The 12,517-nt window shown below is 44.2% G+C and overlaps 1 protein-coding gene across 1 annotated transcript in view; it reads left to right on the top strand.

Moving 5' to 3' along the window:
• Positions 1-2,014: 2,014 nt before the first annotated feature.
• Positions 2,015-12,517, top strand: part of LOC149122812 (outer dynein arm-docking complex subunit 2-like) — a 166,078-nt gene continuing 155,575 nt past the window's right edge. Inside the window, 3 exon segments of the mRNA XM_089311277.1 lie at positions 2,015-2,121; positions 11,182-11,316; positions 11,511-11,602. Coding sequence (XP_089167403.1) covers positions 2,015-2,121; positions 11,182-11,316; positions 11,511-11,602 — 334 coding nt within the window.

Below are 12,517 nucleotides of genomic sequence, written 5' to 3'. Positions count from 1 at the left end.
AACACTGGTGTGGACCCCAGGCGCGGGTACACACAGTTCTAGCGATGCGTCTTCTAAGGACATCAATATTTCTCCATCTTCATGTCCATTCTCATTGGAGTCAGTACGTGTGCATTTTACACAGTTGAAAAGCAAATGTCTTGGCTTTTGTCCTGGTAGGAAGCTTGATGGGTGTAGGTGTTGTGATACAAGGTAGCACATTATCATCAGTGTTCTTGGATTTAATAAAATCTCAGAAGCAGACATAAATTCTAGCTAGGTCATCAGAGAAAGCTTGATGGAAAAAATACACTTAAGTGGCTTTAAGGGATTTTTTAGTCTATGCTTATTGTCTGAGAAGACAAGGGTAATTTCCATTTATTTCTATTTTCTGCCAACTGACAGAGACTCCATAGTGAACACCCTGGCCTCAGACTCTCATGCAATGGAATAAGACTGCATGAGACATTCTTTATAAAATTACCAAACGTGGTGACCCTGAGGGTGGGAAGAAAATTTGGGGAGCTGGACTGCTGAAGCCAGCAGCTCTTACATCTGTTCATTCTGCTTTGAGTCCTCTATTTTAAAAGGAGACCCCTAAAAATTTGTTACAAACATTGTTTTCAGAATTTTAGGAAAAAAAAAACACAAGAAAAATGAATTCTGAAAGTTACTGTTACTGATCAACATATGTTTTATTGGAATAAAATTTTATCGGATTGATTTAGGCTGGTCCTAAAATTTTTAAAAATTTAGTTACTGTTGTGAGAACATTCTAGTAGGACTTAACTCATCTCTGGAGACCTTAAGTGACCTTGCTATGTTCAAAGACTCTTAAGATCATTGCATAAATTATAATGCAAATACTGCATAGAGTGTGTCTCTGAACTTGCTCATTTCCTGTTTTTTGGTAATGTTGTTGATAAATGATGTCATTTTTACATGGAGTAGATTTAATGTTACGTTCAACATGAATCATTAATTCCTTGATGTTTTAACTGCACTTTTAATTACAAAAAAGACATTCATCCTGGTAAACTGAAATGTGTTTGTGTGTGTCCTGTAGATTCTGTTTTAAAGCATTTACACTGGATTTTTAAAGAATTATTTCAGAGAAATATGTTTAGATGGAGGGACTGTGCCACAGGATAGCTGCTACCGTGACTCTCAGGAAAAGAACAAACAGGTTGGCCTCCGTGGACCATACCTCAGTGGTGTGTACGCTCCGGTTCAGTTTTCATATTTACAGATTCAGGACGCTTTCGACGGCTGCATCGTTATGGAACACTTAACAAAATGGAAGCTTAAAATTCCCACACTATTTGTTGTCGGGGCCAGCCCGTGGAACGCAGCCTGTTAACTGCTTGATGATTGGTTTCAGAGGATGGCTCTTGAAGCGTATGTCAAGGTCATCTCGGAGACAGAATCACAGGGACTCGTGTTAGGTGCTGGGGAGGCCACGCAGCGCCGAGACCTCGCCCATTCTTTGCCGTACAGAAGGAGTGTTCTTCGATGGTGTAAGTCATTTTTTCCAAAATGCAACCAACAAGCCAGTGGGCTGGGGTTCTTGGCGAGCCGTCCACAGACCCTGGGACAGAGAAGGAAGCCTCGTCGTAGCAGGTGGAGGCCAAACTGCTAGGAAACAGGTGTGAGAGTGGCCACTCCCCTTTACAGAATAGAAACCTCTGTAGCATCATCAGATACTACTTAGTTGGGAAAGACACGGAAGGAATGCAGAGGTGAGAGGTGAGGCAGGCCTCAGGACTGCAGCTCCCCTCCTGAGAGCAGAAGGGAGAGAGGGAAACAAGGCAGAGCTGGCGGGGAGCGCCCCGTGTCCCAGCTGGGACGCAGGCCTCTGTGCCGGCTGCTTGGTGCCCCAGGTGCCTGGAATCCATGAAGCTGGGGCCCATACCTGTGAGCAGTGGGTGCTACCAGTGAGAGCTTGCACCTTGGCACTCAGAGGAGGGTCCTCGGAGAGCAGACAGAGCCGGGGGTCCAGACCTTTACAGACGGGACACCGCCCTGGTTGGGGGCAATGGGGAGAAAAGAACACCTAGACGCTGGAACCCACTGTCAGGACTGGACGCAGCTGCCACCGCCTGGGGTAAAGGCCGTGGTTGGGGCGGCTGGGCAAGCCGACAGGTGTGTGTCCTGCCTCCCTCTGCTGGGGCATCATCTGCTTTGGCTTCTGCTGGCTGAGCCCAGCCTGACCTGGCCAAGGAGGAAAGCAGTTCTGAGAATTCCCAGTCCAGCGTCACAGAGCCGAGTCTGAGCAGGTAGGCGCTGGCCCGAGAGAGAAGCCGCTCATGGAGCCCTAGCCACACACGCCCGTCTCCCTGTGGTCACCGCCCTTAGCTGCGAGCGGCTCTGCTCTACATCATCCTGCCTAGGCCCTTCCTCCTGCGTGTGACACTCCCAGGCTGCTGCCTGCGCCCCTCGCTGGGGACCCAGCTGTCGCAGGGCTCAGCTTGCAGTGAGTACGGCCTGGTTGGGGTTGGGGCGAGTGCTGGTGCCTCCCCTGGTGGCGTCATCTCCTGTGCCATAGCCTCCGTGTTTCCCTCACTGGCATTGCCCTGCACAGGAAGAAGGTAGACAGCCTAAGCAGGATCTTGTGTTGATTTGCTTTGATAGTCTAGAGGAATGAAATCGTTAGAGAACAAAAGATAGAAGGAATGATTTTCTTCTTCTTCTTCTTTTTTTTTTTTTAAATCAATGCTTTCCCCTCCTGGAGGTGAGGAAATGTATTTTTTTAAAATTTTATTTATTTACTTGAGAGGCAGAGTTAGAGACAGAGAGAAAGGTCTTCCATCTGCTGGTTCACCCCCAAATGGATGCAACGGCTGCAGCTGGGCTGATCCAAAGCCAGGAGCCAGGAGCTTCTTCCAGGTCTCCCACGTGGGTACAGGGGCCCAGTCATTTGGGCCATCTTCCACTGCTTTCCCAGGCCATTAGCAGGGTGCTTGATGGGAAGTGGAGCGGCTGGGACTCGAACTGGCGCCCACATGGGATGCTGGTGCTGCAAGAGGAGGCTTCACCTACTGTGCCACAGTGCCAGCCCCAGAAGGAATGATTTTCTCTGATCTTCTAGATGTGGGCAAGCAGTCTTTGTTTCTCACGCACCCCACCCAGCCTTATCAGGTGTGGACACATCTAGATGTTTGCGTGCATTTTACAAACCAAAGATGAGGGCCATCAAAATGGTTCAAGAATCGCAACATGCAAAGCACACTACAGTTATATGTGCATTTATGTGTTTTATATATATATATATATACACACACATACATATATATGTATCTAGTTATGTATGACACATGCGGAAAATGCATATTATGAAAAAAAACCTTCATGGGTATAAAAATGTTTTGCACCAAAATACGCTTATGTTTTAGTTTCATTTTCTGTGAGTCTTCTGGCTTTGTGTATTCTATGGATAGTTGTATGATGTGTGTGTACCTATGTATTATATATGGCCTGTTATGCGAGAATAATAAGGGGAATGAGGGCAGGAACGAGACAGGAAGGGAGAGAGACAGAGGCAGCAGGTGGGGCACAGAGAGTTAGGCCACAGTAGCCCCAGGAAAATGACCTGTCTAGTAGCCGTGCTGCACACAGAGCCCGAGCAGGGCGTGACGGACACTGGCTCCCCCCCTACACCCCCAGGACCTGCAACTCTTCAGGCCTTTTATGACCTTCCCAGCTAAGGCTCTGGAAGCCACCATGCATTTTCTAGAAGACCGCGGAAGGCAGGGGGCTGGGTAGCAGACTGCCCCACGAGTGTGGGAGGGCCTTGGCAAGAGCTTGCTGAATGACTGAGTGACACGGAGTGAAGGGGCGGTGTTCTGCCCGTGCGTTCCTCGGACAGAGGGGACACCTGTGCCTGCGCCCAGGCTGTGATGGATGGATCTGGCTCTACCACTGCTTCCATTAACCACAGGACATTCTCACTCCCAAAGGACAGAGCGGATGAAGATAAGGGAATTAATTATGAGTGAAAAAGTGCGATGTATAAAGATGTCACATTTTTAAGAGCAAAATCAGCAAAATTTTCAGGAAATGTCTAAACAGGTAAGTTTTAATACTCTCTTGTGAACTTTCATAGCATATTAGTCGATTAAAATTTTTCTATACTGTAAGGAAACTGGAGAGTGATTTTGCCTATTTTTGAACATTACATTTGATTATTAGTTTGCTTCTCACCATATAAAATAAGTACTGTTACTGTAGCTGTTGAAAAAATGTTTTAGATTTTCTGTAGATAGCTGTCATACTTCAGATTGCTTTCCAAATAGGACATTTTTCTTCCTCTTTTAGCTAAAGCACCAACAACACAAGACTGGGCCCTTGGCAAAGCCTGGGCATTTTGATGGTTTTATCTTTCTGGGCCTCCGTGATTGCTTCTTTGTTTTTGACAGGCAGAGTTAGACAGTGAGAGAGAGAGACAGAGAGAAAGGTCTTCCTTTTCTGTTGGTTCACCCCCCAAGTGGCCGCTGTGGCCGGCGCATTGAGGCCGGCGTGCTGCGCCGATCCAAAGCCAGGAGCCAGGTGCTTCCTCCTGGTCTCCCATGCGGGTGCAGGGCCCAAGCACTTGGGCCATCCTCCACTGCCTTCCCGGGCCACAGCAGAGCTGGACTGGAAGAGGGGCAACCAGGACAGAATCCAGCGCCCCAAGCGGGACTAGAACCCGGGGTGCCAGCACAGCAGGCGGAGGATTAGCCAAGTGAGCCGCGGTGCCGGCCTCCATGATTGCTTCTAATGAGATTGTTTTCATGAGTGTGTCCATTGCACGTGCACAAGACTGTGTTACTTTTATTCCTTTCATGGTTTTTAAAGCAATGCCAGACACAGAGATCAGTCAAGGCAGTAGTTTGTGAAGTAAGATTCTGAATGAAGCTGACTGGCAACAAAAGGGGGTATGGGGTAAACGTCTGGCGTAGAGACTACGACACCAGTTAAGATGCCTGTGTCTCGCGCTCGGAGGCCTGGGTTCCAGTCGTTTTTTTGCTCCTGATCCCAGCTTCCTGCTAATGCACACCCTGGAAGGCAGCAGGTGGTGACTCAAGTAGTTGGGTTGTCGGGTTCCTTCCACCCTTGTGGGTGACCTGGACTGGGTTTCTGGCTGCTGGCTGCAGTCCCAGTCATTGTCTGCATACCCTGTCTTGTGTAGTCTCTCTGTTTACATCTGTCTGTCTGTCTCTGTTTTTCTGCCTCTCTAATAATAATACTAATATGGGACCCAAGAATGTAAGATCTGCAAGAAGTCTAATATGAAACCCATAAGCTTCAGGCTGCGTCTCCAGCGCATGGAGATGGAAGCCAGTTGCTGGTGGCCCCGTGACTTCCCGAGTGCGCAGCTCTCGGTCCTGGCACTGCTCTTGGTCGTCCTGTTGGAGCTCCTGCTTCCTGGATTCCAGTTTTATCTTGCAGATGTTATTTTGGTAAAATATATAGATAAGACAAAGTTTGCTGCTTTACTGGTTTTTTAGTTTGGTGGCGGTCATTACATTCACGGTGTTACACCACCGTCACTGCTGACCATTTCCACATATTTCCCATCACTTCCAACTAAAATCCTGTGACCCTAAGCAGTAATTCCCATTTCTCCTTCCCCCAGGCCTGTGGAGCCTGTATCTACTGCATTTCTATGATTGTGCCTGTTCTAGGTATTTCACATCAGTGTTTGCCCTTTTGTGTGTGTCCTTTGTCACTTAGTGTCATGTTTTCAGGGCTCAACCATGTGGTAGTATATATCAGAACTTCATTCCTTTTGAAGGCTGGGCAATATCCCTTTAAGTACATCCCATAATTTATCCATTCATCTACTGGTGGACACTGGTTTGTTTCCATCTTTTGTCTGTTGTGTATAATAACTGCTTACCAACATTGGTGGACCAGTATTCGTTGGAGAGCCTGTTTTCTGTTCTTTGGTGGGTGTTTACCTGGAAGCGGAATTACTAGATCATATGTTAATTCTGTATTGAATTTTGGGAGGAACCACCAGACTTCTCCATAGTGGCTGCACCGTTCCACATTCTCACCACGAGTACAGGGTTCTCCACATCCTCGTCCACACCTCTTATTTGCTGTTGTTTTGTTTTCATTAGAAACTATGCTAGTAATTTTGAGGTGGTATCTTGTGGTTTGATTTGTATCTGTCTAATGATCTGTGATATTCAGCATATTTTTATGCAGTTACTGACCATTCATATATCCTCTTTGAAGAAATAGCTATTCGTATAATTTGCTCATTTTAAAAAATCTGATTATCTTTCTGTTATTGAGGTGTAGGAGTTCTTAATATATTCTGGATTTTAGTCCCTTATCAGTTAGAAGACTTTAAAATATCTTCTCCTATTTCTTAGATTGTCTTTTAACTTTTATGATAATGTCCTTTGTGTATGGACATTTTTAATTTTAGTGAACTCTAATTTATCTGTTTGTTTTATTTTGTTGCTTGTGCTTTGGTATCATATTTGGGAAACCATTGCAAAATCCAAGTCATGCAGATTTGCCCTGTGTTTTCCTGTACTGATTTTACACTTTGGCTCTGAAACGTCAGTCTTTGGTCCATTTTAATTTTTGAATGTGGTATAAGGTAAGCTCCAGCTTCATCCTCCTGCGCAAGAGGAAATTCTTGCCGCATTGAGTGGTCTTGGCATCCTTGCCGATCATTGACTGTACATGGTGGGGGGGGGGCTTGTGCCATTGATCCAGCACCACACTTTCACACTGTGATAGCGTCAGAGTAGTTTTGAAATAAGGGAAATGTGAGTCCTCACGCTTTGTTCCTGTTTCTCAAGTCTGTTTTGGCTTTTCGGGGTTTGTTGACTCTCTACCTAAATTTGGGGCTTGGTTTTACCATTTGTGCAAAAAATGCCACTGGGATTTTGATATTTCATTGAATTTATAGATCGCTTTATGAAGTACTGTCATCTTAACAATACTAAACCTTCCAAGTCACGAGCAAGAGATAACTTTCCTATTTCTATAATTAATTTCTCTCAGCAGTGTTTGTAGTTTTCGGTGTATAAGTCTTTCTCCTCCATCAAATTCACTAAGTGTGTATTCTTTTTGATGCTGCTGTAAACAGAGTAACTTTCTAAGTCTCATTTTGGTTATTCACTGCTAGCAGATAGAAATGCAGTGCATTTTTAAGTGTAAATTAGATTTGGTTTTTGAGTGTTACATCCACGGTTGAATCCTGGGGCTGGATCTTGTGATGTAGCAAATCAAGCTGATGCCTGGGCTGCCTGCATCCTGTATTCTGATCCAGCTTCCTGCTGATGTGCCTAGGAGGCCGCACATAACGATGGCCCAAGTACTTGGGTCCCTGACACCCACACAGTAGACCGGGATGGAGTTCCTGGCTTCTAGCTTCAGCCTGGCCCAGCCCTGGTTCTTGTCATCATTCGGGGAGTCAACCAACAGACGGAAGACCCTTCTTCCTCTTGCTCCACCTTTCAATACATAAATAAAACTTAAATTTTACAAAAAGATTGAATCTTACAACTTCAATGAGATCATTTAACTTAGTTTGTCTGTGTGCGTGTGGATTCTTTAGAGGTTTTTACATAATGTATCTCAGCATCTGAGAACACAGATAGTTTTACTTCTAGCTTTCTAGTCCTGTGGTTTTAAAAATTTCTTTTTCATGCGTAATAACTGTGACTAGAACTTTCTGGGCCATGGTGTCTCGGAGTTCCTGACTGGAGGGAAAAGCTGCTATGCTTTCACCACTGAGTGTGGTGTAGCCCTGGGGTGTTCATCTAGGGCTTGATCATGTTAAGAAAGTCCCTTCTACTCACACCTCCTTTTCCGAGCGCACCCGTCGTTTGGTGGAGAGTCCTGGTAAAGAGGCGTGTCGGAGGGGAAGAAACTGAGGATTAGCGTGCTTTGAAATATCTATCTCCCCTCAGCTGTTGTTTCTAGAACAGTACTTGTCATGTGAAGTGGATTTTTGCTTAGCATTATAAAGGCCTTTTATCCTCTGTGACCTGTTTGCTTTGGCTTTTGCAGGCTTCTGGAGCCTTTAGGATCGGCTGTGATTTTCACGGTGTGGTTTGTACAAGTCCTTGTTTGTTTGTTTTTCATTAGTGGTGACTTTCAGCCCTGGAAAATGTTTTTCATGTTACAACTTTAATGATTTTTTCCTTCTCTGGTCTCTCTCACTAGTTGGATGTTGGGCCTCTGTGATTTGTCCTTTGATGTTTATTTTTCCCACTTGCTCCCACCATGGTTTGTCTTTCTGAAAACATTATTTTATTTTTTTGTTGTATGTAGCTTTAACATTTAAAGCTTCCATATTGTTTAAGTTTTGGTTTTTGATCTTTATTTTTATAGAATTTGGGTCTTGTTCCATGAATATACTATCTTCTCTCTTAGTATTATTGCTAATAGTACTTTTTAAAGTTTTATTTATTTATCTATTTATTTTTATTTGAAAGAGTTACAAGGGGTGGGGAGACAGAGAGAGGTCTTCTAGCGTCTGGTTTACTCCCCAAATGGCAGCAACGGCCAGGGCTGGGCCAAGCCGAAGCCAGGAGCAAGAAGCCTCTTCTGGGTCTCCTCTGTGAAGGCAGGGTCCCAAGCACATGGACCATCTTCTGCTGCCTTCCCAGGTGCAGTAGCAGGGAGCTGGATCAGAAGTGGGTCAGCCAGGACTTGAATTGGTGCCCATATAGGATGCCAGCTCTGCAGGTAGCCACTTAACCCACTATACCACAGCACAGGCCCCAGTTTTATTTATTTACTTGAAAGGCAAAGTGAAAGAGAGTGTGGTAAGACAGGGAAATCTATCTTCGGGTTCACCCTCCCAAATGCCTGCAATAGCCAAGGGTGGGCCAGGCAAAGCCAGGAGCCCAGAAATCCATCTGGGTCTCTTACGTGAGCAGCAGGAACCCACATACTTGGGCCATCATCTGTTGCCTTCTAGGCACGCTAGCAGGAAGCTGGATTGAAAGCAGAGGTGGGATTCAATTCCAGGCCCTCTGCTTTGGATGTGGGTGTCGCGAGCACAGGCTTAACCTGCTACTCTACAGTGCAGTGCCTGCTACCGCTAACAGTTTTTGAAGTTGCATTCAGGGTGGGAGCCAGGACTAAACTGCTAGGTCAAATGCCCACCTGAATATCATGAATTTTGACAGCTGTCTACTCAGTGTCCCCAATGAAGATGGAACATTCTTGTCACTCCAGAAAACTCCTTCATCTCCACTTTGATTTAATCTTCATCTCTCAGATGACCACTCTTCTGTCATTGTTAGTGTTGTCTGTGGTCGTCCTGTGATCATAATGCTGCATTACGTTTCCCTCAGGGTAATGCTTTTGAGATTCGCCTGTGCCTTCACATCTATCTTTAGTTGATTTTTTCGGTGGATGAGTAGCGTTCCATTGCATGGATATACCACAGTTTGTTTCTCCACGCACCTGCTGATGGACATACCGGTTGCTTCAAATTCCGGGCTGTTACAAAAAAAGCTGCTATGAACTTTTTTTGCACAAGTATTTGTATGATCATGTATTTCCTTTGCTCCTAAATAAAACCAAAGAGTGAAACGGCAAGGTGATATGGTAGTTGTGTATTTAATTTTTTAAGCAATTGATAAACTACATTCCACAGTGTTTGTAATGGTTCATACTCTTGATGGAGGTATAGGAGAAGCCTGTTCTTCCACATTCTGTCAATAGCTGATATGATCAGTCCTTAAGTTTAGACAACCTACTGAGAGAGTATTGTTATCTCATTGGGTTTTAATTTGCATTTCTTAATTAATTAATTTCCATTTTATTTGAAAGGCAGAGACAGAAAGATAGGCCAAGAGAGGGAGAGGGATTCCATTTGTGTTTCACTCCCCAAATGCCCACAACAGCCAGAGTTGGTCCAGGCTGAGACCAAAAAACGGAAACTCCATCTGGGTCTGCCACGTGGGCAGCAGAGGCCCAAATACTTGAACCATCACCTGCTGCTTCCCACGAAGCAGGAATGAATCAGAGAACTATGACGCAACCAGGCACTCAGCTGTAGGATGCAGGGGTCCCAAGCAGTGATCCAGCCTCTGTGCCGAATGCTTGCTATTAGTTTGATTTTTTTTTATTCACTCAGACCAAGTATCCACTGCTTTGCGTTTCTTGAAAGCATCCTTTCATATGCTTGTTTGTTTCATATAGCTTGTGTGATAAAATTTCTATTTGGATCTTTTGTAATTTTAAGAATGTGGTTGTTTGGTTACTTACGATTGAGTTGTGAGAATCTGTCTGTGCTCCTGGCACATGTAGTCTGTCAGATATGTGGTCTGTAAATATTTGGTCCTGGTTTGTGTCCTATATTTTCATCCTCAGTGTCTTTCAAAGACCAAATGTCCTCAATTTTGATGAAGTCAAATATGTTAATTTTTCTTTATCGCATTTTAGCTAATAAAACCTTGGCAAACCCAATATCACAAAGATTGATTTTCTCTAATATTTTCTTCTAGAAATTTAAAAATTTTATGTTTTACATTTAAGCCTGTGATGTGCTTCAGTTTTATTTATGTGTATGATATACGTATCAAAGTTCATATTCTTTTGCATATAGGTGTTTGTTCCAGCACCAATTGTCTAAAAAAAACCTGTCATTTCTCCATTTAATTATCTTTATATCTTTATAAAGCATCAGTGTTCCACATGTGTGAGAATGTGTTTGTGTACACTCTGTTCTGCTCTGTTGCTCTCATATTTGTCTGTTTTTACACCGGTGTCTCACTGGATTGATTACTGTAGCTTTAGAGAAAATTTTGATGTCAGAATCTGCCAGCAGTGTCCTTTCTTCAAGTTTGCTAGTCTAGGTCTTTTTGCACATCCATAAGATCATGAGTGCCCGCTTGTCAGTCCCATAAAAAGATGGAAGGAATTGTGATTGATGGATTGACTGTGTAGATGAATTCAGGGAAAACAGAAATCTGAGTAACACAGAGTTGTCTGATCCAGGGACACAGTGTGGCTCGCCTTTTGTTGAGGTCTTGTACTAGTTCCTCCTTATCTGTGGTTTGGCTTTCTGTGGTTTCAATTATCTGTGGCCAGTGGCGGTCCAAAAATACTAGGTGGAATGTTCCAGAAATAAATAATTCATAAGTATTAGATGGCAGGCTGTTCTGAGTAACATCATGCAGTCTCGCTCCACGCGTCTCCATCCTGCCCAGGACATGACGCATCCATCCCTTTATCTAGTGGGTCCGTGCTGTATGCACCCCCCGGGCTGTGTACTCGCGCAGTAGCCGTCTCAGTTGTCACAGTGATCATCGTGAATCACAGTGTTCGAGTGATCGTGATTTATCCCATCTTGACCCCAGAACACCAGCTCTGGTACAGATGCCAATGTCACAAGCAGTGGCTTAGCCTGCTGCTCCACATCTCCCCCTCCTGTTTTAGCAGGTCTTCTCTGACACCCATGGGGGCAGCTCTGGGGATACTGCAAGGTGGAGGGGAGAGTGTAGACTCCCCACGTGGTCCCTGTTGACTGCTCTGCTGGTGTAGACCGCTTCATTCCCTCTGGGCAGGGGTGGACGCTCAGGCTGCTGGCGCGCCTCTGGCCGGAGGGGAGAGTGCTTTGCTGAGTACCACCAGTGGAGCCCCCTCGTCACAGGGGAAAGTGAGCCCAAGACATGAGGAAGACTAATTTTGTTGCGTGCCTCGAAATCCTATGGTTTTGCTTTTCTAGTTTGTTGATCAGTGAATACATTAATTTTTCAGATATTGAACTCATGTTGAATTCTGGGATCCATCCCACTTAGTCATGATGTTTTTACCCCGTTGGTGTTTTTCTGAGGGATTCTGTACCTGTGGAGGATGTAGGTTGTTGGTCATGTTTTAACGTCTTTGTCTGGTTTTGATATCTGGGTAATGTGGCCTCATGAAATGAGTTGAGAAGTGTTCACTACTTCTCTCCTTTCTAGAATTCTTTGTGTTAGATAGAATTCACCAGTGGAACAATCTGTACCTGGAGCCTTCTTTGTTGGAACATTTATGAATTAATTCAAGTTCTTTCATAGATGCAGAACTATTCCAATTTCTCTTACAGGGCTTTGGTAGTTTGTATGTTTCAATAAATTTGTACTTTTTTTCTAACTTACCTAATTTACTGGCATCAAACCCAGGATTCCATCATGACCCTTTAATATCTGGAGAGTTTGGTGTGTTGACTCCTCTTTTTCATTCCTAAAATTTGTAACGTACGCCTTCTTTCTTGTTTTCCTTGATCAATCTGGATAGAGATGCAATCATTTTATTGACATTTTTCAAAGAACCAGATATTTGCTTCATTGGTCTTTCATTGACTCTATGATTTTTTGTGTTTGATTTGCCCTTTTTATTACATTTCTTAAGTTAGAAGTTTAGTTCAGTGGTTTAAGATCTTCATTTTTTTTCTGCTATAAATTCTTATGCTGTAAATTTAGTGGCAAGTGCTGTGTGCCATAGATTTTGATATGCGGCGTGTTTATTCACAACAGTGTATCTGATGATTTCTAGTTTAGTTAAAAGAAGTGGGCCTTTAAATGATTTTAGT

Source organism: Oryctolagus cuniculus, chromosome 13 (genome assembly GCF_051225735.1).
Source record: "Oryctolagus cuniculus isolate XC-2025 breed Fujian yellow rabbit chromosome 13, ASM5122573v1, whole genome shotgun sequence".
In the NCBI taxonomy this organism is placed as follows: Eukaryota; Metazoa; Chordata; class Mammalia; order Lagomorpha; family Leporidae; genus Oryctolagus; species Oryctolagus cuniculus.
The sequence above is the reverse complement of the archived record's forward strand: the minus strand, read 5'-3'. Positions and strand labels throughout refer to the sequence as shown.